Source organism: Lissotriton helveticus, chromosome 3_1 (assembly GCF_964261635.1).
Source record: "Lissotriton helveticus chromosome 3_1, aLisHel1.1, whole genome shotgun sequence".
NCBI lineage: Eukaryota > Metazoa > Chordata > Amphibia > Caudata > Salamandridae > Lissotriton > Lissotriton helveticus.
The window spans coordinates 494,826,814-494,854,737 of NC_136061.1; the positions used below are offsets into that span (position 1 = coordinate 494,826,814).

The window sequence follows — 27,924 nt, forward strand, 5'->3', positions numbered from 1 at the left end:
ATCACCCAAATCGAGGCTGTGTTTCCAGACACCACCCCGTTAGAAAAACACAGGATTCTGACTATCTGTCTTCCAATGGGAATCGCACCACACATTGAGGACTGTGACACTGGGGGTACAGTCTTTGCTTCCATCTACACAAAAACGCACGGTGTTCCATCCATTTCGGTAATACCAGATGTGCTAAAACAAATTCAAGATGAATATGGTCCAGAACCCGCTTTAACTCTTGGTATGAAATTACTAAAAGACTTCAAGCAGGTCTCGGCTATATTATTAGCCAACATAAAGGGAGAAGCAGCGAACGTGGCGATCCGCCAGAGGTTAAAAGAGACAGATATAGCAGACCAACCAGCTGAAATTGCCAGAATCATAGAAAAATCCTATGAGGAACTAGGTAGAGATAGTTTAGGTGGAATACCAGTAAAACCACAACTGATTGAAAGTCCTGAAAAAATATTTTTTAATAACTCAACATCACAAAAAAAGAGCTGGGATGGAAACAAACAATCCAATCCTAAAGAAAAGAAATTCCAGTCCAGAGGAAGGTCTCCTAGGCGAAGAGAAAAATCTCCGAACCAAAGACACAGGTCACCCCAGAGTGACCCCTCTGGGAAAAGATATAACCTTAGAAATAGGGATAATATAAAGAAACCTGATAGATATCAAGACATTGATACACGTCCCTCTCAATCTTTTCAGACTTCCTCGCAGAAATCGGAAAGAAGAGGACGATCAGAACAAAGAGAAGAGCACGCCAAGTCCAAAGACAAGGAACCTGCTCAGCTAAAAAAGAAATTACAATTTCCAAAAAAGAAGGTAGCCAGTATCAAGGTAGTTAACAATGCCGAGAATACTGAGGACACAACTGAAAAACGGAGAATGGGCTCAGACAATGCTAGACAGCGCAGCAGAAGTGAGCATAGCTCGCAAAGTCCTTATGAATCATCTGGAGACAGTGGACACGAATGAATATCTTCAAGTGGAAACTGCAGACACCAGAGTTAACAAACCTCACAAAATATATGAAATAACATTACGTATAGAAGGGGATAAGACTAGAAAAATAAGGGGACTATTTTGGGATAATCTCTCCAAGGGCTATGACATCCTTCTAGCTGAAAAGGACTGGCCACCAGAATTTGTCAGGGAGTGCCCTCATGGCGAAGAAATAATTATGCCTGCCTTCTCAAATCATATCCCAATTCATAAAAAATACACACTTGCAAGAAAGTGGGCAGTAGCCCTAGCTCCTGCTTTATATAAAAATCACGTAGGATGGGATGAGGACTCTCCTCCTCACAAAATCCAGTTAAAATCACAACCTACTGCACAGAGGCAGTACCCAATTAAGCAAGAAGCTAAAAAACAGGTAAAAGAAATCCTAGATCAGCTAGAATACCAGGGGGTGATTGAAACTTGCACCTCACAAATGAACAACCCTTTGTTTCCGGTCTCCAAACCAGACAATTCATATCGTCTAGTTTTGGATTACCGACACCTTAACTCATGTTGCAAAACTTTTGCAGTGCAAAACTCGCATAGTGCTGCACTAATGAATAACATAGTGCGCAAAAAATACAAAACAACATTAGACATCTCTAATGGATTCTTTTGTCAAAACATAGCACCAGAGAGCAGATATTTGTCTGCATTCTCAATAAATGGCACTCAAAAACAATTCTGTCGGTTAGCCCAGGGGTACAAGAACAGCCCAGGAGTATTCTCAGCGAGAGTAACAGAATTACTACAAACATATGACGACGAAGCATTATCGTATGTCGACGACATATACTTAACAGATGATGACTTGGAGACTCACTTGAAGAGAGTGAACACCATAATACTTGGGTTCGCAGCAGAGGGTTACAAATTCAACTTTAAAAAATCCAGAATTGCCCATCTGACAGTCCTGTTCTTAGGATATGAATTATCAAGTGAAGGCAAAAGCCTGGCTGACAATTTCCTAGAGAAATGTGCCGTACTCCAAGCACCTAGAACACTAAAAAACCTACAGTCAATTCTAGGCTTCCTAAATTTCGGAAGAACATACATTGCAAATTACGCAGAAAGGGTCAAACCCCTTTATGATCTAATAAAACCGGATTTTAAAAGAACCAATTGGACTCAAATACACACAGAAATTCTGAGATCCTTACAAACAGACATGCTAATTAAAACAAAATTAGAAACACGTGATAACACACGCAATCTTGTGATTCGAGTCATCCCAGGAAGATGCGGATTCACATACCTGACCTCTAATGAGGGAGAAAAGGTACCAATTGCATTCAAATCACACTTGTACACAGAAGCTGAAAAGAAATTCAGCATTAAAGAAAAAATTGTTCATGCAGTTCAAACCGCAATAGCTAGAGAAAAAGATCAAGCTGACGGTAGACACATCACGGTCAGAACAGCAGAATCAGCCTTTGAGGCATTAACAACACCATGTAATTTACCAACAACAACATTGAATCCGGAATGGATACAATGGGTGAATTCAATCACAACGGACAAAGTATACTACTACTTTGATCCAGAACTAGAGGAACTAAAAAATCTAGAATATGAAAGAACATTCCCTCTGCCAATCGACATTCTGCCCTTACGACAATACTCTTGTGTAATCTATACAGACGGACATGCTCAACCTTCCGTTTGGGGAGAACAAGCATACAACCCAACATGTGAGATCACAAAAGAAGTGTGGCGCGGAGGTAAACTAAGACCTCTATTAACAAAAACACACTCAGTAGAAACTAATTCAGAACAACAGACTGAAATAATAGCATTGAAAATGGCGCTAGATAATGCGGATCGCGAATTCCCGACACTTATAGTGTCCGATTCATATTACTGCGTCAAATCATATAACAACGATTTGCAGACATGGATTCAAAACGGTTACAAAGATGACACAGATGCAACAATAAAGCAGAAACTGCTCTGGGAACAAATAGCTCTTTTACAAAAAGAACTACCAAAGACTCACGTGACACATTCACTGAGTCATCAGCGTGATGGCGTTCACGTTGCAGGGAATTCATTGGCTGAAACAGCCACAGCGGTAGCAACTAAATCGGCTTCCGTAGTTCGGAAAAAGCGTACAGTGAAGTATATTGACGGTGAAACAGTGCTGGCGGTGAAAACGTCATCAAAAGGTGACTGCTCAGCGCTACCGATCAACTATCCACTCAATTATACATACATAATCGATGCAAACTCCGTCCCTTTTGCTCGAATCCCTGGAGTGGGGGATAGAGTGATTCCAAACATGGACAGGAGAAACTTGTTAATCGCAGACGCACATATGGGCGAGGGTCTCAGACACCTCAAACTAAAAGATTCTCTGGAAGAATTACAATCAAGGTACTGGTGGCCAGGCATGAGCCTGCATCATACCATGTTTGTAAAAAACTGCCCAAACTGCAACAGGAATCGCAGTGGTGAGAGAAACGGTGTAATACCGTGTCGTTTCACTCCAGAAAAAATCAACAGTAAAAAGCAAGGCTTGCGATTAACATATACAGGCTAGTTTCCACTTATAATGTAGATCACCAGCCCTCGGCTGACGTCTGGACTGTTATACAAAGATTTGCGAGTCTAAATGGCATATACGCTAAGAGCATGCTACGTTTGACCATAGTTTTCACTCTAGCCCTCCAGCCTGAGGGGAAACATGGCCAAATGAGCATAGCACAGCGGGAATCTTCTCACTTCCTTCCTGAGGGATACGGGATGGTGTAAAGAAAAAACCAAGGCATAAAGCAATCTATAACGGAAAGGATATTAGGTTCGGGAGCTGGGTGGGTCAAACATCTAATAAGTGTCCAACGTAGTCTAAATAACCTGCCAAGAAATTCTCTGAAGGGATTCAGTCCGTACGAATTATTATTTGGAACTAGGATGTTAATCTCTGACCTTGACAGTCAGACTTCAGTGGTAAAGGGAAAAAGCTTTGATATCAAAGATCGTTTGGCTATTTTACAGGACTTAAACGAAACAAGAAAAGACCTGAGCAACATAAAGTTGAAACAGCAGCCAACAACCACTGAAGAACCACCACCTGTCCCAGCAAGACCTGTCTGGATTCCAAAAATCGGGGATCTAGTCAGAGAAAAGATCGCGGTAAAGAAGGAATTTGGGCCTTCTTACAGAAAAGCAGTTCCTGTCTTGTCTGTCAACGGAACAAGATCAGTTGTACTACCGCCGCTTGCTGGTAAAAAGGAGAACCGAGTTGTATCCATCGACCTGGTAAAACCACAATCATGTGGCCGATAACAAATAGTAGGCCAAGTGGACTCCCCATAAGTAGCAGAACACCAAGGTTTGCTACCAGTACAGAGGTACTAACAAAGAGGCTAATCACATTCGAAACGCCTACAGAAGAACAACAAGGACTATGCAACAATGCAATGGAACTTAGACCTCTGAAAACCCAAATAAAAACATTTAGCAGAGACACACCAACCTATAATGAAGTAACAAACGACTATGCAAGAAACAGTAATCCTGAAGCTATTGGAACAATTGACAGAACTGCATCCGGCTACTTCATAAACTTCGATGATTCCTCTGAAGGCTTCACTGAATCAAAAACACAGCCATCAACAAAAACCTTTAAAAATAAAGTTAAAGTACTTTTGAAACAACTGAAAGAAACATATCTAATTTCTCCATGGATCGAATTTTGGGTGGGTTTTGGTGCATTTATCCTCATACTTTGGCTCATCATGATACTTACTTTGGGACGCTTCATTGAGGGAAAATATGCTAAAATGGACACAGCAAGTCAGAAAATCAACTTGATCCTCAAACCACACACATCTTCACACGTCGAGAAAAGAGAACTTTCTTCAGTCAACTTCACAGCCAATCCTATACCGGGTGGGGTAGCATGGGACAACACTGACTACGAAATCTATGGTCCGGTTGAAATCCTGAAATATCCACACCAAATTAAGATCTCATTGAGTGACTTTGTAAAACCAAGCTCATTTGCTGATGATCGGGACTTCGAAAGTATAAACAATATGATGTCTGACTTAGTGATGTCTGCTAAATTTACCAAACATGATTATTTGCAGGGTTCTACAAATTATGATAGTATGTACTGTTATAACCACTATGGTAACCATTTTCTACATAGATCTGCACAACCTAGAAATGTTTTAAATTATAATCAATGGGAACATTGTGCAACCCCTCCAAAAGGAAGCTCAAGAACCGTTTACGACAAATATTCATATTTTTCAGGTTTTAACATAAGTAATGCTGAAACATTTTATTTCAAATTGTCAAATAAGACAGGAACGGAGACCATGATAACAAACACAAAATTGATCTATTCAGACTCATTTGATTATTGGGACAAAAATGTTGAATTGAAAAGTGTTTGGGGCACAAAAGAATGGCAAGTACAGGGTATAGAATCTTTGTTTAGAGCCTGCATGATCCCAGAACAAATTATATTTTTAAATGACACTGTTCAACAAACTACCTGTCTTGGCTTAGCCAAAATCAAAGACTTAAATAAACCGTCTATTCCAAAACCAACAATGAACAGCAATAGCTCTACAGATGAAGAGATAGACGTAAATTATGTATTAAACCAAAACAGAACACATCCAGATTGGAAACAGTGGTTGATCTGGCCCACAGATACTAATAACTGTCAAGACAGATTCCTGAACAAAACACAGGGGTTCAAAATGACCAGGCCAGACCCTAGATATTCCCAAAGACATCACCCAGGAATAATAACCACCTACAGTGTGGGCAAATTATGCCTTCAATGGCTACAAACTTCCACACTGGCAGAAATTAAGCAACACCTAACTTTACTTACTGATGGTGCTGACTTGCGTGATTTCATTATGGGACCGCGCAAACAGCGTCAAAAACGTTTCATAGCAGCCTCTGTATATGCAGCATACAACGAGGCCTGGAAGGTTACTCAAATTGAGACAGCAGAAAGGATACGGGAAATTGACCGTATTAATTTGTAGTGGACAATGGGTTAATGACTCTGTCCTCCAGAATTTTTTCTTTGGACAGCATTGTGTCTTCAGCAATCGACATATTATCGCAAGACTTACTGTTATTACAACACGGTCAGTCCCAATTGCGTTCTATTGTACAGCTTGGCTGGACGTTACAAAATCTGCGTTCAGGCTATGTGCCTTGGCGTTTAATCAACACAACGTCACTTTTCAATATCTTTAACCTTACTGATAGACAAATCAGTATGGCCCAGAAGGGTGCTGATTATACAATCCTGAGCATTGAGAAACTTGAGAGATTACCAGTGACAATGTCAGAACGACCTGTCAGTGAATGGATAATACATGGGATAATTAATATTCCAATATCAACCTTCAGGTTTCAATACTGCCAAAAATATATACAGGCTGGCATGTACGAAAAGCTGGGAAAAGGGTACATTAAAACAACATGGAACTTGCCCTATTCACATGCATGTGTCAGTAATAAAGGACAGAAAGTGTTTCTTAGTGGCAATAATTGTGCAATGTCACTAAGCGGTACACTTCTGTGTAACGGAATTAGTTTGCATGGAGCCTGTGAAGGGAACTCAAATAACCTTTCATGTCACCAGCAAGGCGCACCTGCAACAGAGATTGAACCATTCTTTCAAAGACTCTATAATGGGAGTTACATTCTAATTGTAGACCGCAGATGCTGTAGTCTTATGCCCGGGACTCCGTATCTCCTAACTACGACTGCGAAGGTCAAGTGCTGTGGACACTCATTGTTCCCCAGCTCCTTTCCAGACAGGGAGGCAAGGGCATGGCCCAACTTGAAAATTACTTCTATTCGAATAGATACTTTAAGCAGAATGAAAACAGTGCTTCTTCAGACGCCGACAAGGCTCACGTCATCAAAAGAAACGTATGATCTCCAAGTCGCAAGGACGACTGCAGAGATACATTCATTGTTATCAACTAATTCCCCCATACATTTCGCAGAAATCCTGAATGAAATCTTAAATATTTCTGATACCAGTGGAGTCTCAAAGGTATTTAAGACAGTATTTTCGATGGCATTAACACCATTCAAAGCCATACTGGGTATTTTTCCAGATTTCGTCCATTCGATTTTTGGCGGACTTCCCCTCATTTTGGGACTAATTGCAGGAATCCTATTCCTAGTCCTTATATTTCGTTATGGCAAACCATGTCACAGACAAAACACCTGCGACAAGGGAAGAAACAATCCTAGCCATTGGATACCGGGACCGGATATCAAAAATCCTGGGACTATCCCGGCTTAGAGACCTGAACATGACTTGGTTTCTATCCTTTCGACCAATGTGGCAACGATATGTTTTACCTGTATTAAGGTGCCTGCTATGCGGAGAAGAATGCGTGTTAGACACCTGTCTGACGCTACAATCGGATGCGCCAATGGATGCAGAAACATTGTTGAGTCCAACAAAGGCTCATGCTTTGTGCTTCCCTCAACGGCTACCAATCCTGATGACGGCATTCGTGGAAGCTTCACCACTACGATTAAGGGGTAGTGAGGTTCAAGATGAAAGCAGCATCGATCAGGTACGACCTTCTGTCAGCAATCCAAATCAGAATGTCAATGGAGACAATCATGCGCACGAATGCATGGTTACACCTATTTCCGAGTTAGTGGAACTCTCCCAGGAAGCTGTTGACAACTTTTTCGAGAGTCTAAATGATATGATGTTCTCACCGGAGCAGAAATAGAGACTTTTGAGCAAGCTTGTACACGGCGTTCCCTGAATTTGGCCTTCAACTTTAATAATACAGTCACATGAACAATTTTCCCTCCAGTTCACGGACAGCATATTTTTCAGCAGCCCCAAAATATTTTTGCATATTTTTCGGGACACTATCTTCTGCTTAAAGTAAGAACTATTCTTAGAGAACTAAAATTTCTAATTTTAGATAGTTTATAGACATTAGCTGCCCGCTGGTATGTTCATAAATATTTTATTCTGTGATGAAATGGTCTCGAACTTTTTTTCTGTATTAAGAGCCATTTCATGTGTAAATTTTCATATACCAAATAGCAATAATGTATACAAATGCGTGATTACTTTAGCATTTTTCCTACAGCTTGAGTGCATACTATACATATGACTGCATTTTTCCGTATATTTGATAATTTCGAAATGCATTTATGTATTTTGGGGTGGTAAGGTATACACAATACTCTATAGTATGTTTTACTATGCATAGATTAGTAAATATGTCCATAGTTAGCGTGGAGTGGGTGTGATGTATTCCTATAGATTCTGTATCGATCCCCCTATTCCTGACCCTATTCTGGTTAGCAAACTAACAAGTTAACTAGCAGCCATCCCATGAGGCAGAAAACCCCCATGATGCAGGAACCGTTATCTGATTAAGCCACACTACGGCACAGGAACGTGTTATCTGATTAGGTCATAACGCTTGCCATCTAATTAGACAAGCGATATTCCTCCAGCCCCTGATAAGGCATACGGAGTTCTCATAACAAATCAAACCTATGACAACCTGGGAAAAACCCTGCGGCCATTGTTTTGATTTCACCGAGAACTTCAGCAAAAGAATGTGCTAACGACCTGGTCGTATGACATCCTTATTGACGTATCTATGTCCATCCTTACGTCAATCTCGGCACCTTAAAGGTATAAATATTACCAATATTGCCCTATGCAAACACACGCGGTGGTGACGAGAACGGAGCAGCCAGACTTGCCGAAGCCCAGAGCAGAGCAGACCCCGCTGGTGCAGCCCCGCCTTCCTGACGCGCTGAGAACGAGCAGCTGCCTATTTCTCCTGCCGAGAAATCCAGCTCCGGCGCCTCCGGGTAGCCCTCGCAGGCAGCCTGGAATATCGAGACCAGAGACGAGAGATACCATCCCTCATCCATCCTAGATTCCAGGTACAGAACTGAATAACCCCTCACAGAGAATTCTTTAGTCAGTCACTTGGCAAAACAAACTTAACTTAAACTGTAACTTTCTATTCCCGCCCACGTATTAGGCTTAGGTCAGGTACACGGGGTAGGCGTAGCTAGAAACACCAGTTGAGTACGATTAACCAAATGTATATGTGTATGTAATATATTTTATTCATTTTAAACCTTCATATGGCTTAGAAACCATATCAATGTTTTTACAGTATTATTTTATACTTCTGCTTTTAATGTATGCACTTTACTTAACCATAAGTATTGCAATAATATCGATCCATTTCTCTTGTATGAGAAAAGAGACTGATCAATAAATAACATCTTTTATTGAACACGCCCGTCTCTTCCTTTTCTCTACAAACTGATGAGACTAAGAATGCACGTACTGACTGAGTAAAATAAATTGCCTTTTGTTCACACGACTCTCGAGATACACTCTTGATTAGGGGAGAGCAAAGTTGTCATGTTCTATGGTTGTCAGAAACTAAATCCCTTCTTGTCTATCCAGGGAGGTTCAACTCCTCCTTGCCTATTCGAGAAAGTTTCTAGTGAACTCTGAGCTAGCTGGCAAACCCAAAACTTTAAGTCTATATCGACAGTAGTAGACCTAGTTAACGTCTGGTCTAGGCCTATACTATTGAAGGTATTATTCCAATGCGCAGAGCCTATTGGGATAATAGGAACTACACTACATTACAATGCATGCTATAACATCGCATACTATTACAACGTTAGTACGCAATGCATTTACATCGCTAGTCATTACAAAGACTTGCACTAGGAGGTGCGCTGGACGTAGGAATAGTATTAATTACTATTCCTACTCCAGTATGCGCAACAGTAGGGAAGGTGTTGGAATGTATTTCCAATACCTGAGCGCCCCCTAGTGCAAGTCGTTGTAATGACTTGCGATGTAATTGCATCGCCTACTAACAACGCGGTTGTTGTAACAACCGTGTTGTAATGGTAGCGTGATGCAACAAGAGCGTTGTAAATGCTGTTTCACAGGCAAAATGTACGGAGGCGACCCTGCAGAGAGGGCCAAGTCCAACAGATTAGTATCTCAGTCAGAGATAGATTTCTGGCCACAGTTTAATGCAATATAGTTTGTGCTTGTAGAGATAACTTCCTCAATATTTTTCCTTCTTGTTAATTGATTTAATGCATGGTGGTATTGTTCGCTTGCGTCATTGTGTCCTTGAAGAGCAGAGAAGGAAGGTAAGCGTTGTGTACCAGGTACACTGTATTCAGTTCTAGTAGACTGATAACTGATATGTCTTCTCTCTGTCTGTCCATAGCCCTTGAATTGTCAGATGTTTTATGTTGGCTTCCCACCCTAATAAAGAAGAATCTTTGACTACAGGTTGTGGCGGGCCTTCCTTTGACATAGAACTGCAACTACCAAATTTTTACTGATGCGCCAACATTGACGTGGGTTTAGTGACAATGTGAGAGGAAGGGTATCTTCCCAAATGTCTCTTTTCTGGGACCACTGATCTTTGAGGTACTGTTGTAGAGGCCTCATAAATAGTCTTGCATGGGGTACTACGTAAATGAGGTATATGCATGTATCAGAGGAGTGAGGCAAAATTGTGATATAGCTCAGCTCCATGCATTTCTTACGAATGGATAATATCCTCGTCTCCAAAACACTCACATTCGTTTAAAGTTTCTACCTTTGCCAGTAGATGTGAGACACTGTTCAAGCTTTGGTATTGATTTGTCCATGTTGATTTGAGACCTGGCTGTGATTTTGAAATCATGTGCAGCTTCCGACTGGGAGTACAATTGTATTAGCAAGCTGTCATGGTAGAGATAAACAAATATTTTCTTTTTCCTTAGAAAGGTTTAAACTACTGCCACGCGCTTTGCGAAAGTTTATTGGGCTGCTTTTCCGCCAAATGCTGGCACAACATACTGTTAATCTTTGTCTACTATAAAAGAAATCTTAGAAATTTCCTCTGGTGTTGTGATACAGGAAAGTGAAATAAAGCTAGTTCTCTCTCTTTATGTGCAAATACATTTGTTGGCAAACTGAATATCGAAAATTGGTTAATATTGTTTTCGCTTATCTTTAGGATCAGGAAATACCTGGAGTAAACTCCATTGTTTTGTTGATCTGTTGGTACTCTTTATATCACCCGCTTTTTTAATAGAAGACGAATCTCGTCTCAGGTAAAGATACGTTTTGTTTGTCTGTTTTGGTGGAACAGGCAATGGAAATACCCAGAAACAAATTGAATATCCCCTCTGAATGATGTTCTTTACCCATCCATCTCTGGTAAAGAGTGTCCACTCTTCACAGTAAGATGTAACTGCTCCTCTGGTAACTGTAGGGGAGGTGTAAGGCCATCAATGTATTTTGCCAAATGGATTAGATGTTTTAGGGGCTGCATTTGTTTGCCTTTAATATTGCTTGTGGTAATGTCTTTGCAGTTGCCTCTGTTGCTGGTAAGGTTGATACAACTACCTCAGGAAGTAAACCCTCTGATGGAAGTATTGTCCATCTTTGGGTCTGTACTGCTGTTGAATTAATTTGGCAATTTATAAAGTGCAAACAAATGCCCAAAGGCATCAAGGCTCTAATGCAGATAGTCTACTGAGGATGGAAAAAAGTGCATAATACCAAACCTAAAGGAGGCATTAAAAGGCAAAGAGCCAGGTCTTCAAAGCCTTTCAGAAATGAATGTGGCCTTCCAGGCAAGAGATGGAGTATGGAAGAGTGTTGCAGAGCTTGGATGCAACCACAGCAAAAGTGTTCCCTCCCCATCTTGCCCTCTGGAATTTAGGAATAACCAGCAATTTTTTCCCACAGAACACATCTGTCTAGATGGTATATATCGTTGAAACAGGTTCTTAATTCCCTCAGGGTCTGTATTGTGAGGTGCCTAATGGAAAATGCATAAGGCTTTGAAACTCATTAGTTTACGGGCTGGAAGTCAATGCAATTTCTGAGTTTCAGCAGAGATTGGGTGACATTTAGGAAGATAAAGAATGAATCTTGCCACCTCCTTCTGGATGAGCTGCAGCTTGGCTATGGCTGTCTTAATAATGTTCATACAGAGCACATTGTGATACATCCTGGATATAATCAATGCCACGAATGTTTGTTTGCATGCAGCGAAGGAGAGAAAAGTAAATACCTTCCTAAAGGTCTTAATTACCCAGAAACAGGATGATACCGTCCTGTTAACCTGAAGATTGAAGGACAGGTTGTTATGCACCAGTACACCAAGATTTTAACATTGGGAAGATAACCAAGCATTTGGGGCCACCAGGAATGGGTCAAAATGGAAGGTTTGCTACCAAAGATCAGAACCTCAGTTTTATCACCATTGAGTCTTAGGTAGTTTTCTACCATCCAGATGGGCGCAACCTGCATGCAGTTCTTAAAGTTTGTGGCGGAAGCCTCTATTGTCCTTCGTGATAGACACTATTATTTGTGTGACATCAGAGTAAGTTAAGCATGTAACCCATAAAGTTCTAATCAGTTTGGCCAGTGGGGAGACACATAGGTTAAACAGTGTGGGGCTCATGGATGAGCCCTGAGGAACCCCACACGGAGAAGCTATGGTGGCACAGTAGACCTGGTCCACCACCACTGTCTGATCTATCCGTCCGGAAGGATGACCGGAGCATCAGGACTGAAACTGTGGTCCCAATCTCCTGCAGATGGACAACGAGCCGGGTAGGAGAGATAGTATCAAAGGCTGCGGAAAGATTAAATAGGATCAGCACCGGAGCCTATTATCCACCATATAACAGATGTTATTGACTGCAGATAACATTGCGGTTCCTGTCTCATGATTACTCCTAAATCCAAATTGGGAAGTATCCAGCAGATGCTGTTGTTCCAATTAAGTCACGATCTTATTTTTAGGTGTTTCTCCAAGATCTTATGAGGAACCAGCAACAGAGCAATGGGCTGATAGTTTTTCAAATCGGACAAGTCCAAAAGAGCTTTTTTCAAGCAGAGGCTTAAAGATCACCGTTTCCAGTTTGGGGGATAACATCCAGAAGAGGTAGCCTTATTAATAGTTGATTTAAGGTGAGGAATAATGATATCTGCTCCCAACTGCATCAATTTAGGCGCGCAGGGTTCAAGTGGGGGGGGGGGGGGATGACAAACAACAGGAGGGTGGAGATTGGGAAATAGTATCTGAATTACAACAAGAACAGCGAACGGACCCCAGGGGAGAATCAAAAGATGCCAGATTCCTAGGGCAGACTGAGGTGGTGCTGAGTGATGATGAGGTAGCGCTGAGGTGGCGGTGTGTGTGACTGTGCCGAGGTGATAATGAATGATACTCAAGTGGTGCTGAGGTGGTGGTGTGCTTGTGGTGCTCAGGTGGTGTCGAGTGATACTGAGATAGTGCTGAGCGATACTGAGGTGGTGTTGAGTGATGCCTTGGTGGTGCTCCAGTGGTCCTGAGTGAGGCTAAGTTGGTGCTGCACTGGTGCTGAGATGGTGTTGCACTGGTGCTGAGATTGTGCTGCACTGGTGCTGCGCTGGTGCTGTGGTAGGGCTGCGCTGGTACCGAGTTGGTGATACGTTGGTGGTGGAGGTGCACTGATGCAGAGGTGGTGCTCTGCTGATGCTGAGGTGGTGCTCTGGTAGTGTTGAGTGAAGCTGAGAAGATGCGCTGGTGCTGGGTGATGCTGTTTTATGCTCAGGTGGCAATGCTGTGCTGGTGCTAAGTGATGCTGCGTTGGTGCAGTTCTGAGGTGATGCACTGATGCTGAGGTGGCGCTGAGCTAATACTAAGGTGTTGCTACGTTGGTGCGGAGTTGCTGCCACGGTGGGGCTGCGCTGGTGCTGAGGTTTGGACTGCGCTGGTAGTGGTGCGATGATGCTGAGATGATGGTGCTGAGGTGGTTCTGCAGTGGTGGTGCTGCGCTGATGTTGAGGTGGTACTGCGCCGATGTAGAGGTGGTGCTGCGCTGAAGTAGAGGTGGTGCTTGGCTGATGTTGAGGTGGTTCTGTGCTGATAGTAAGGTGGTGCTGTGCTGATAGTAAGGTGGTGCTGCGCTGATAGTAAGGTGGTGCTGGGCTGATGCTGAGGTGGTGGTGAGCTGATGCTGAGGTGATGGTGAGCTGATGCGGAGGTGGTGCTGAGCTGATGCTCAGGTGGTGCTGAGCTGATGCTCAGGTGGTGCTGAGCTGATGCTCAGGTGGTGCTGAGCTGATGCTCAGGTGGTGCTGCATTGGTGCTCTGGTGGTGCTGAGTGAAACTGAGGTGCTGCTGAGGTGGTGGTGTGCTTGTGCAGATGTGGTATTCAGGTGGTTCTGAGTGACTGTGCTGGTGCTTAGGTGGAGCTGAGTGATGCGCTGATGCTCAGTCGATGCTGCACTTATGTGCTAATGATGGAGTGGTGCCTCATTGGTGCTAAGCGGCTGCTGAGGTGGTGGTGCCCTGCTGCTGAGTTGATGCAGTGGTGGTGCTGAGTTGGTGATGAGTTGGAGGTGGCGCACCGATGCGAAGGTGGTTTTGTGCTGATGCTGCAGTGGTGCTGTGGTTGTGTTGAGTGATGCTGAGGAGATGCTGATCTGGTGCTGAGTGATGCTGTGTATGTGGTGCATTTTGCTGAGGTGGTGATGCTGAGGTAGTGCTGTGCTGATAGTGAGGTAGCGCTGCATTGGTGCAGAGATGTTGCTGTGCTGCTTCTGCGCTGGAGTTGAAGTGGTGCTGCGCTTGGGCTGAGGTGGTGCTGCGCTGGGGCTGAGGTGGTACTGTGCTAATGTTGTGGTGGAGCTCAGGTGCTGCTGAGATGCTCAGGTGGCGCTGCAGAAGTGGAGTTGAGTGACGCTAACTGGTGCTGTGCTGGTTTTGCACTGTCTATTTGCCGGGTATATTGTTAAGTAGCCTCACATTACATGCCGAGTTTGGAGAGCACAAGGAAGCATCCCTTGAGATTGGTATTATTTCACCATGGAACCTAAAAGAAAGCGTTGAAAGCGTGCAACGCAAAGCTGCTTCCACTTTCATAAAATGTTTACCTCTTTAGTCGTATACAAATAATGATGGTGTCAAAAGCACCATGCAAATAGGTTGATCCTACTGTTGGAAGTCTTCTTAAACTACACTTTCTTTAAGTAAGTATATTACTTAAGGGTTCGACCTTTGAGCTAATGAAAGCATAAATGTTATAGGATGAAAAACATAGCATTGAGCTGAAAAAACGCTTTTGAAACCAAAGACAGTAGAAAACAGGATGAGGGAATGGTTAGCCGCCCTCGGCTGAGTGAGTTCGGAAAGACAAACAAGCCCAGGAAAAACAAAGTAGTGCACAGACACTAACATATGGCCGATAGTAAAGTGGCCCATGTAACATGGCTGGTCTCCAGGGCATGACCAACAGCAAAAGGAGGGGCAAATATAAAATATTGACCAAGAAAAACAATTGAATTTCGAAAGGTACATGAAGGAATGTATGGAAACGGACGGGTGTTCTGAAAGCCCATACAGTAGATACAGCATATCTCGAGAGACAGCGCATGTGTGGCCTAAACAAGACCTAAAAAGCATGTTGAGCACCTTCAAATGTTTGATGAAGCAAACAAACTTTTAAAATGACTCTTCTTTGATGACCCTAAAAAACTCAAACAATGTAAAAGCTGAAATTCATCAAATTGTAACGCAGGTCTCTATTTCTAAGCCTTTTTCCATGAAGAATTACGTTACAAACCTCCAATCTTAAATGAAAACACCAATCAAAAACAGATCCAAGTACCCCACACGTACTTGGCTTGCCCTCTCCATGGCCACTTAAGTGATATGATCCAGGTTACGAGAGAAAGGATACTTATGGGAAAGGCAGAAAGCGACATGGGGCCTTAGCAGTCACATTCGCCACCAGAGGTGCTTCCCATGCCCTGACAAAAAATCTACTTAAATAGATGAAACTGCTAGATGCTGTCAGTGCTGAAAGGACTTGGTAAGAGAAAGATGCCAGACAGAAGAAACGCTCTTTCTTGTCTAGTCCCTTGCTATGTTGACTAGACATCACATTCTCGGACAATAAAAGTAACCTAATTTACACTGAAAACGACAAAATCTTCCTAAATGCGTGATTACACCGTTGCAGGCGTTGTCCAAAATATATATAGATATATATATATATACCCACTACAAAATCTGCTTGTAATATATAAGAATGCACTGATAGTATCTTACGTTTTACAAATTATCAAAAAATGTGCCACTTAATAAGCACAGTAGGACCAGATCTACAAAGGATTTTTGCAAAGCCTGCACTATGCAAACTGACAGCCTTTACGAATGCAAAAACCCAATCTGAAAAGTACAAAATTGTCATGCAAGTTGCACATGCCTTTGTTGTGACTCACAGTGCGGACTCTGCGATTCGTTGCAAACTGCCATGGAACGGGCAGAAAGGAAGAGTCCAACTCCCTCCCCCCCCCCCTTCCCCCACACCTCCTCTCCCCCGATCCCCCCTTCATTCTTATGACTTTTAAGGAAATGTATCAATGATCTGCGCATGCAGCACAACTGACAGATCCTAGATTGCTGAAAGGAGTCGGTATATGTTCATAAAATGTCTGTGAGGTTTAGCTTGCAGTGCCCCAATGCCAAATGCAGGCATTGAAGGCTGCAGAGAACTGGGACTGCTCCAAGCCTTCCCTTTGCATTGTGACATTTTGTTTCGTTAAACAGCCATTCCTTTAAGGCAATATTGGGTCAAACTCCATCTCTGCATCACAGAGATTCGCAAGGATTCAAAGTGGGAATCATGCTTCATACAAATGAATAGGGGATGCTTACTGTGAATCTTTGTGAATGGTCTTTAGGAGTCGTCCCGGATTATTACATCCGGAGCAGTGCAAATAACGTTGAGGTAGCATTCACAGACGTAATACAAACACAGCTTCTGCGATTTGACTCAACCATTAGATCATCTGAACCTTGGACTTTTCTAGATAATTAAACATATAACTTGGCAATATTAAAATTTAAAGCCATTTACACCGGACAAAAAACATTTACTCTGGCATCAAACTTAACCCAAAAAGCAGCAGAAGCCTGCAGGATGTAAACATATCAATTAGTAATAATCTTTTTTCGGCTTCAGCACGTAATGCCACATGATCCAATTTTTTTCTCTCGCAATGTTTTAATAAATTGGGAGCTCACTTTCATTCCGTTTTCTGCACCCAATGAGTCACACAAAGTGGAAACTACGAGGTTTACTGATTCCATGTGAGATCTGGAAACTTACTTTTCTCGCTCGTCTTCACTTAATGTCTTCCACAGTTCTTTGCTTGTGACAGTAATGTCTTCCGCGCAAGCCTTCGGATTCTCTGCTAAAACCTTGAGCCGATATTCTTGCATGAAAATGTCACTTGCTGACATAGGCTTTCTTATTACTCGATTGCTAATCAAGTCATAGGGTGTGATCTGCCCGGATTTTTTATTGACCACATTGGTTATATTTTGGCTTGGGCTTTTTGGGACTTTCTCAGCTGAGTTCATTGCTTCTAAAGTATTAGCACCTGCTGGAGGATTTCCTACATTCTCTACCCCAGGTATCAGGATTTTGACAGGTTCCACGTTTCCTCCGCTGGAATTTTTGAGTGCATTCCCCATGCTCCAACTATCAGCACAGATGTGAGAAGAGTCCTTGGAGACTGCTGGTGCTTCCTCCATTCTTTCCAAAGGACCACTTTGAGCGGCTCTCTGGAGAGGCTCTTCATGAGATTGAGAGTCCAAAATACTAATATCATCTATACCAAAAGTAATACTACATCCACTTTGTCTGTCTATAGGTGGAGAAAGGTTATTATTTGAGCCTTTCAGAAACCTTTTGTTGCATGCACTATCAATGTCCGATTCTTCATTCTCTTTAACTGGTCCAAGAGGATTATCGCAGACAAATAATTGATGTTTTAAGCAGGCCTCAGTGTTTTTTCCTGCTTGACTATTTTGCACGTCGTTACTGAATGAAAATGATGAAGTATGAGTCTTGGGACCTTCGTTTCCAGAAGGTTCAATTTCATTGACAAGAACATCTGTTTGTTCTGCTGGATTACCAAACATGTCCACGCAGGGCACATCTGCTCTATCACTTCCTCTGGAAACTGTATCGGGGAGTGACCCATACATTGATTTTAAGACATTTTCCATAGCAAGCAAAACATATTCCTGAAAAGTAAAAGGCATATACATATTAGGAAACGATATCAGATCTTAAGTTAAAAAAACAGTGCATTTTATTGAGTTTAACTGCATCAAGCGTGGAGGTGTACAGTACAAGTCATCACGTTGGTATGGCTTAGCGTTACTTTCCGTTTGTGTGCGGTTTGCAAGCAAATGTATTTCTCGTTTTGGAGAGAAAAGCACCTGCGAGTTGAGTTTTTATTTCATCCCAATGTTGTGTGATAAAGTGTGCAGCATCATGTTAGCCAGAATGAGTACATGTGAGGTAGTGCGCATAATAAATGCTGTATCTCACTGTAGGGATGAAGGAGCAGGTTATAACACTTATGAGCATAAGAACAAGTTACTTAACTTTGGTAACAATATATCTGTAAGAAACATTAGTTAGTAATAGATTCCTTACCTCAGAATTACCCCCAGGCGTCAGACTGGATCTGGAAAGTGTTCGTCAGCAGTACCTCTGCGCGTCGGAAGGTGGCGTTGTGCGGCTCCGCAGAACCTTGCAAGATACTGACCACTGGTGCCTTGAAACTAGAGCCCTGAAAGGGATGACCTTAACCCTAGAAATCAGTTAGCAGAAAGTGGAGGATGGGTGGGGCAGTAAGGAATCTATCACTAACTAATGTTTCTTACAGATATATCGTTACCAAAGGTATGTAACTTGTTCATCTGAAAGAAACATGTAATGATAGATTCCTTACCTTAGAATAGATACCCCAGTAATACCAACCCCGGTGGTGGGTCTGCGAACCAAGATCACACCATGTAGTCCCGGAGAACAGAACGGCCCAAGAAGCAGTCTCTCCGGACTAGGCTGTCCAGGCAATAGTGCTTAGTGAAAGTGTGCAGCGAGGCCCATGTAGTTGCCTTACAGACGTCTTGTATGGGGACACCACATCCTAATGCCGTAGTGGCAGCCGTCGACCCGGTGAAATGAGCGCGCAGCCCCACCGGAGGCTCCTTTTTAGTCAGAGAATAACAGGCTTTAAAACACAAAATGACGCATCGGGAGATAGTCCACTAGTGTAATGCCCGACCTTTCTTGGCGCCAACGTAGCCAACAAAGAGCTGGTTATCCACCCGAGCTGTTGTGTGCGATTCAGGTAAAATGAGAGTGCACGTTTTGGGTCCAGACGGTGGAGCCTGTCTTCCTCTCTGGAACGATGCGGAGGCGGAAAGAAAGTGGGCAAAGTGATGGTCTGCCCGATGTGAAAGGCAGCGACAACCTTTGGCAGAAAGGATGGACGTGTCTGAGCACAACCTTTTCCGGATGGACAGACAGAAAAGGAGGTTTACAAGAAAGAGCCTGGAGCTCATTCACTCTCCTGGCAGAGGTGATGGCAACCAGGAAAGCAGTCTTCAAAGTTAACAGACGAAGAGGACAGTTCTGAAGAGGCTCAGAGGGAGCGCACACTAAATATGTGAGAACCAGGTTTAAGCCCTACTGTGGCATCACAAAGGGAATAGGAGGGAAAAGATGAGTAATGCCTTTGAGGAATCTATTTACAACAGGGGTCTTGAAAAGAGAGGGATGATCAGGGAGCCTGAGAAAGGCCGAAATAGCAGAAAGGTAGCTTTGATAGTGCCCAGAGCAGAGCCCTGCTGGGCCAAAGAAAGAAGGAACAGTAGGACTTCTGAAAGAGGGGCAGAAAGGGGATCCACAGCCTTTGCTGTGCCCCATGCCACAAATTTGATCCACCTGCAGGCTATATATCAACTTAGTGGAGGGACGCCTGGCTGCCAGAATGATATCACAGACTTCAGGAGGCAAGTCGAAAGGAATCAACTGCCGCTGCTCAATCTCCACGCAAAGAGTGGAGACTGGACAGGTTGGGGTGGAGGACCGTCCCCTGCTGCTGCGACAGAAGATCCTCCCGAAGAGGCAGTTGGATCGGGGGATCGATAGCCATACTCAGTAGTTCGGGATACCAAACTCTTCGAGCCCAGTTTGAAGACACAAGAATGACTTTGGCCTGGTCGCGCCTGATCTTCTTCAGCACTCTGGGCAGAAGTGGTATAGGCGGAAAGGCGTACAGCAGACCGCAACTCCACTTGCGACGTAAAGCGTTGCCTAGCAAGTGCCGCCTTGGAAATTCCAACGCGCAGAACCGCTGACATTGCGCGTTCTCTTCGGTAGGGAATAGAAAGAGACCTTGCGCCACGTCCGAGTGAAGACGCCATTCGTGATCCATCATGCACCAGCGGCTGCGTTCGTCCGCCCTGGCTTTCAGTGAACCTGTCAGGTGTTGAACCACCAGGGAAATGCCCTGATGTTCCAGCCATGTCCAGAAGCGCAGAGCCTCCTGACATAGGGTTCACGACCCCACCCCACCCTGTTTGTTGCAGTACCACATGTCGGTGGTGTTGTCCATTAACACATGCAGTACTCTCCCCTTGACAGAGGGAAGGAATGCCTTCAGTTCGCCCGAAGATCCAGAAGGTTGATATGGAGCCTCAACTCCACCAGAGACCAGAGGCCTCTAATCTCCGCCTCTCCCATGTGGACCCCATCCCAGGAGGGACGCACTTGTCACCACTCTGAGCTCTGGTTGGGGAAGCAAGAGGGTTCTGCCATTGACTCAATACCAGTTCGTGAGCCACCACTGCAGCTGTTGTGCAGTGCCCTCCGAGATCTGGACGTAACCGGACAGGTTCCCCTGATGCTGAGCCCACTGGAACTTCAGGTCCCACTGCAGAGGCCGCATTTGCCATCTGGCATAAGTGACTAGCAGAATGCAGGAGGCCATGAGGACCAGCAGCCTCAGCGTCATCCTGACCGAAACCCAGGATAGAGGCTGAAAGATCGGAAACATAGCCTGAAAATCCTGGACTCACCGTTTGGGGGGATAGACCCAAAAGTGTGTTGTATCCAGAACTGCTCCAATGAAGAGGAGCTTCTGAGAGGGAATCCGGTGCGACTTCGGCACACTGATGGACAACCCCAGCAAATGCAGGAGGTCAGCCATAGTCTGGAGGTGGGAGACAACTGTCTGGGTCGAGCTCGCCTTCAACAGCCAGTCGGCGAGATAGGAGAAGACTGGAACCCATGATCTGCGCAGATGAGCTGCGACCACTGCCATCACTTTCGTGAACACCCGAGGGGCGCTGGTAAGACCAAAGGGGAGCACAGTAAACTGAAAGTGCTCGTGGCTTACCGTGAACCGCAGATAACGCCTGTGGGTCAGCAGTACGGGAATGTGGAAATAGGCGTCCTGCAGGTCCAACGTTACCATCCAGTCTCCAGGGTCGAGGGCAGACAAGACCTGAGTCAGAGTTAGCATCTTGAACTTCTCCTTCCCGGAGGAAGCGACTGACGTCCCTGAGGTCCAAGATAGGAAGTAGTGGGAATAACAATGACGTCCTACTTCTGGCACAGGAACGCGCTCGATGGCCCCCTTGTCCAAGAGGGCCGCAACTTCCCGTTGAAAAAGTGCCAAGTGATCCCCCAGCATGCAGTGGCATGGCTGGAGGGGTAGTCTTGAGGGGGAGGGAGTAGCCCCTTCGGACAATATGTAAAACCCACATGTCCGAAGTGGTGGTGCGCCAGTGGGGGAGGTGATGGCAGATCCTTCTGCCCACTGGCGTTTGATGGGCCTGAAAAACCAGACTAGGAAGGTTTTGGGGCAGTGGTGGCCGGGGTGGAAGTGGACTGACCCGCCCGCTGGCCCCCTGACCCGCCTCGGCGGGTCCCACGTCCGCAGCCGTGCTGAAATTGTGGCTGCGCCGGCCTGTGGCTCTGAAGTGAACATGTCAGGGCGCCCCTTCCGTGGCCACGAAAGGAGCGAAAAGTAGAAAGTGGAGGAGGGCGCGTGGTGGAAAGGCTCAAGGACTTGGCCGTAGCCCGCGAGTCCTTAAAACGCTCCAAAGCACTATCTGCCTTTTTGCCAAAAAGGCGAATGCCATCAAAAGGCATGTCCATCAGGGTGTTCTGGACATTCCCAGAGAAACCAGTAGTCCTTACCCAGGCCTGGCGACGGAACGCCAATGTTGTGGAAATCGCTCGTCCCAGCGAGCCTGCAGTGTGAAGGCCACATCGAATCGTGAACTTTGCTGCATCTCTCCCTTCAGCAATAGCTTGAGAGAGCACTGTTCGCGCCTTCTCCAGACACTGAGGCAGCACTTGCGCCACAGTATCCCACACAGAGAGAGAATAAAGGCCCAAGAGGCATGTAGTGTTCACCGACCGCAGCCCTGAACTGGCGGAAGAAAAAATCTTCTTACCAAACTGCTACAGTTTCTTGGATTCCCTGTTTGTGGGTGCGGTAGGGAATGCGCTTGGGGATGCAGAGGCTTGGACAACCAAGCTCTCAGGTGTGGGGTGTTGGGAAAGGCAAATGGGGTCACCCGGGGACGGCCGATGGAGTCGGGCCACGTTCCTATCCACAGGAGCCTCTGTGTTGGGCCTGGACCAGGTGCCCAAAAGAACGTCAGAAAGTGCATCATTAAAAGGCAGCAGTGGCTCCGCAGAGGTAGCCGCTGTCTGAAGCACTTCCGTCAGGAGGTTAGTCCTGACGGCCACTGTAGGGAGTTCAAGGTGGAGAGACTCGGCCGCCCTGCGCAACACCACTGCGTAACCTGCCCCCTACCCCATAGCCACGGTATGAGGAGTGAGCATGCCAAGGTCACGAGAGGTATCAAGACCACTGGCATTCCGCAATTCCTCTGCCCAGTCTGCCTCAGACCCCTCCCAATCATCCCCTTTCTCCGAAGGCTGATGAACAGGTCGAAAATTAGGAGGCTGGACATAGGGGTAGAAAGGCCCCATCGGCGTTGAAGTCAATGTCGAGTGATCCCGTTCCGGCGCTGTGTCCACATCGGGGCTGAAACCGGGGATGACGTCGTCCGGGGGCATGGGCGACGTCGGAGGTGGTGCCGGTGGGGTCGATGTCGGTGAAGGTATCACAAGGTCAACCAGCGTTGACCGGGATCCAGGCTTGGAACCTTGGGGGCCGGAGCCGTCACCGATGCCAGAGCCACCGACAGTGAAGGGTGCGGGACCCCAGTCAGGCCCGCATGCGCATCGGTGGGGCCCGACGGCCCAAAGAGGCGGGCCATGGCTGACAGAAATTCCTGCAGCTGGGCCGGAGTCGCCGACGGACCCGGGAAGGGCGGGTAGGCTGGCGGCAACTGCATAGGCTCTGCCGGAGCCACGAGGGAGGCACCACCCGCACCCTCAGCTGCGTTGCGAAGTCGGAGAACGATGACACCTCTTCGACTTCTAGTGATGCTTCGCCTTAGCTGACTCCGAGTGCGAAGACTTCGATCCTGACGAACGATGGTGGTGGCTCCGCGACCGGTCCCTCGACCTCCCGCGGGACCGGGACCTTGAGCGGCGCGGAACAGACTGTCGGACTTCAAGCAACTTTCGGGACCATTCCCACAAAGTCTTCGCCGCGGGGTACGACTTGGTGTCGTGGTCGCGTCCCAGGCAGTAGAGACACACGCGGTGCGGGTCCGTCACCGCCATCATGCGATGACAGTCACCGCAGGACTTAAAGCCAGGCATCCCTACTGCACGGAGACAAAAAGGCCTAGAAAAACTGGGGTACCGCTCTCTCATGATCTGCGCTTGCTGGCGCGGAAAAAGAAAGAATTGACGTCAGCGCGCAAGGGTGGCGTCTAAATAGCTTCCGTGACGTCATCTCGGCGGCCACGATGCCAACGACAGACTCGGAGCCGCACAACGCCACCTTCCGACGCGCAGGAGTACTGCTGACGAAAACTTTCCGGATCCAGTCAGACACCTGGGAATAATTCAAAGGTAAGGAATCTATCACTACGTGTTTCTTTCAGATATCTGTTTTAGAGGACCCCTGTGAGCCAGTCAGTGTGACAAAGTGTTCATAGTGAGCACAGTTTTGGTAATGCAATATTAATTGTGTGCATGTGAGTCCTTTTATGTATTTTTTCCACGTCAGACAGGAGCCACATGTCGGGTGTAGGGCGCGTTTATTCTTTAACGCAGCAGGCATCCTCATAGAATAATGTAACGTTGTCCCACCAACTGCCACCCTACCCCAACATTCTAAACCCAGAACTGCGCGTGATGGTGCACACGCACATAAACAATGGTGAAGGAAGCCAGGGAACAGGAAGGATGACAAGGGCATAAAATAACAAATAATTTAATGTAGTCTAAATAACATAACATATTAAATAGCAATTTTACACCTACTTGATTCCCTTTAAACCAACAGGCCAATATAAAATAATGTACAAAAGTATTCAACAGCACTCATGTGACAGGAAGCGAACTCGGAGGAAAAGATTACTTAACTTTATCACTCTTACATCATACATATCTACATCCATAAACATTAGAATATATCTGGTGGTGTTTGAGGTCCTAAGAAATGTATTTTAACAGAGAAAAATGCTCCCCAACTACAAAAGCTATGATCCCTTCCAAAAAGAAAACCGTATTGTTGCTAACATTATTTTTAGTTTCTGCCTTTGAAAAGAAAACAATATAAAGGAAACTATCTCCCGCTTCGCACAGAGAAAAAGACGTTACTTTGTCTCCAGGGCAGCTGCAGCACGGTAACAGCTGGTCCTTCATCATGTTTTGCCAGTGGAGCGAAGGAAGCAATATAACGCACCAGGGGCCAGATCTACGACCGCTTTAGTGGTCACAAACGGAAAATCGGGCCGTTTGCGACCACTACAGGGTTAAACCATGTACAAACCCTATTTTGCGAGGCGGTAACCTATTACTGAATCTCAAAATAGGGTTTGCGAGTCGCTGTTAGGAAGGGGCGTGCCAAGGGGATCCTTTCCTAAATGCGAGTCGCAGCAGGATGTAGGATTGTTTTGGAACAGCAAATGTGGTTGCAAAACAATTGCAGTTACGACCACTTTCAAATTGGTGGTAAGCCAGTTGCAAATGGCAAGGGGCCCCCAGGGGATCCTTTTCCCTTTGTGTTTGGCAACAAAAATATTTCTCAAGAGCAGGCAGTGACCACTGCCTTCCCTTAAAAAATTGAAAAAACTTCATATTTTTGTATTTTAAACGCATTCTGTTTTTCTTTATGGAGAATGGGCTGCATTTGGAAAAAAATGCTGCTTTATTTAAAAAGAAAATAGACAATTTGTTCTGCTGTCCCCAGAAGGCCACCAACCCTGTGATTATATCTCATTCCCAAATTGAGACCTGCCTCATGAATACTGATGAGGCAGGTCATTTGTGACCCCATTGGGGATCGCTAAATGTGTCTGGGACACGTTGGTACATATCACTTTGGGAGTAAAAAAAAAAAAATCGCAATTTGCAACCCGCAAAACGGAATGGTCGAACATCTGGCCCTAAACCTCTACAGCCTTTCCAAATGCTTCATTATGGAAGATTGTGGGCTGCTAGTAATATGATATCCATGACGGAGAACTGGTACTACAGATAAGTAACTTGTTCTTCTCCATCATGGGATCCTCATTATTTTCATAGATAACATTAAATTAAATAAGCTACCGACAAACCCTCTCCATTTGTTTGATACATAAAAAACAGCAAGGCTAAAAACAGAAACTGGTCTATTCCTGAAGGATTGAAAATATTCAGCCAAATCATTTTTAGGAGGGGCATACCACTGCAAGGATGGAAAAGCGCAATTGTTTAAATTGAACCACAGCCCATTAACATGGAAGCAACTCGATGTACCCACTGCACTATTAATTTTGATGGAAGGGTTCTGAGAATTGAACCACACATACCAAAAAGAATAAATACCCCAGTCTCCTGAGGGAGGACAAATCCCAGCAAGAAAGCATTTTACAAAAGAATGCACCAAGAAAGTCAAGGGAGAGTCATCCATCTAGTTCTGAAAGATGATGCACAGCACTGAGAAAAATATACAAAAATACAAAAAATACTTTAAAACAATGCACAAAGAGTCCTCCTGGTGGCTATGACTAGAAAAAGAAACCTCCACTCATATTTTCAATGCCACAGAACAATTGAAAACGATGAAGCGGAATTCTTTGTCTTCAGTGGGTGCGACGCCATATAGTCAAGTGGATGTCTGTTAAGCCTTCAATACACTTACATCAGGCTCACCTGATGAACCGTGCCCAGTGGCCATTATTGAAGGAGATCAGCTTCTCATCTGCAATAAATTGAGTCAGATCGTTTACGCCGCAATGACTTCTGTAGCTGTTCCAGAGCTCTGTCAAAATAGCACCATTATGCTCCATGTTAATAAATCTGGCCTGGACGCCTCTAACTTGAAGAACTTTCATTTTATAACATTTATAGCCTAATCAATGGCAAAGCATCTTGCAAGGTGGTTAGTTAACCATCTTGAGAGCCATAATCTACTGAATGAAGCTAAATTGGGCTTTTGACGGAACCATAGGACAGAAATAGTGTTGGTAATTGGCCCTGATGACATATGGGCTTGACTGGTCTGTTACTGTTAGATCTTTCTGCGGCATTCAGCATGGTCTATCGTTCCATTCTCATTAACTGTCTCGGAAGGGGGCAATGGTAGGCCTGAACCTACACTGGTTCATCTCCCTTCTGGGAAGCTAGGCTAGTCAGTGTCCCTCCTACAACTTCAGTCTCATGGAGAGAGGGTGTGCAATTGTGTCCCCCAAGGCTCCTTTGTCTCTCAACACTACAATGTTATGTATCCGATGAGTAACACCTTCAAATCGTAGTGTTGTTCACTCACCAAGAACCACAGGTAGATATTATATGCAGCGGATATGAAAGTATATGTCCTTGCGATTGATGGTAACCTTATGATCTCTTGTGCAGAGACGAACAAGTTACTTACCTTCGGTAACGCTTTTTCTGGTGGATACAGTATCTGCCTGTGAATTCCTCACCTTATGAATATCCCCTGCGCCAGCCTTCCGTAGAAATTTTTCCTAGCTCTCCGCGCCGACGAGGTCGTCATAGCGTCATGGCTCCGCACGCGACTCCGCATGACGTCACCGGAGCCATAAGAAGACCACATCGGCGTGATGACGTCAGTTCCACCCATTTTCTTTGTGCCACTGAGGCAAACAGGCGGACTTGACCATAGAGACCAAGTATACATAGTACACAGAATTTATACAAATACACATAGTGTACAATGAGATAAGAAAACGTACATATTAAACAAGCTAACTAAAAACAAATAGAGGTAATAAAGTCTTGAGTACACAAAAATACATCAATTAACAAAAGGGTGGCCAACGGGGAGGAGGGTGGGTCAGTGAGGAATCCACAGGCAGATACTGTATCCACCAGAAAAAGCGTTACGAAGGTAAGTAACTTGTTCTTCTGATGGATACATCTGCCTGTGGATTCCTCACCTTATGAATAGAATACCAAAGCAGTAACTCACCTGGAGGAGGGTGTCCACCCTTCGATACCAAAAAGTCCTGCAAAACAGAGCGCGCAAAATGGCCATCCCTCCTCACCTCGGAATCTAAGCAGTAATGCTTCACGAAAGTGTGGAGGGAGGCCCAAGTTGCAGCTTTACATATGTCCAAAAGAGGAACACCTCTAGACAATGCAGAAGTAGACGATTTAGCCCTGGTGGAATGAGCTCTAATGCCTACAGGAGGCTCCTTACCAGCAAATCCAAAAAAGAGCTGATCATCTTGACGGAAGTCCTTTGTTCTGTCCAAATAGAAGCTAATCATCCTCTTTGGATCCAAACGATGAAGTCTCTCCTCCACTTTGGATGAGTGAGGGGGAGGATAGAAAGTAGGAAGGGTAATGGACTGACCTAGGTGGAAGGGAGTCACCACCTTAGACAGAAAAGCAGACCTGGTCCTGAATACTAACCTTTCAGCATGTATGGTC

The 27,924-nt window shown here is 44.9% G+C and overlaps 1 protein-coding gene across 6 annotated transcripts in view; it reads right to left on the reverse strand.

Annotated features, from left to right (window-relative positions):
- PMS1 (PMS1 homolog 1, mismatch repair system component) overlaps positions 1-27,924 on the reverse strand; it is an 851,578-nt gene that overhangs the window by 404,315 nt on the left and 419,339 nt on the right. For all 6 annotated transcript variants that reach the window (XR_013608658.1, XM_078680380.1, XM_078680384.1 and 3 more), the window contains one exon: positions 17,194-18,116. Coding sequence is in view for 5 of the 6 variants with exons in the window: in XM_078680380.1 (XP_078536506.1) it covers positions 17,194-18,116 (923 nt within the window). In the remaining variant the exon portion in view is untranslated. The remainder of the gene's footprint in view (positions 1-17,193; positions 18,117-27,924) is intronic.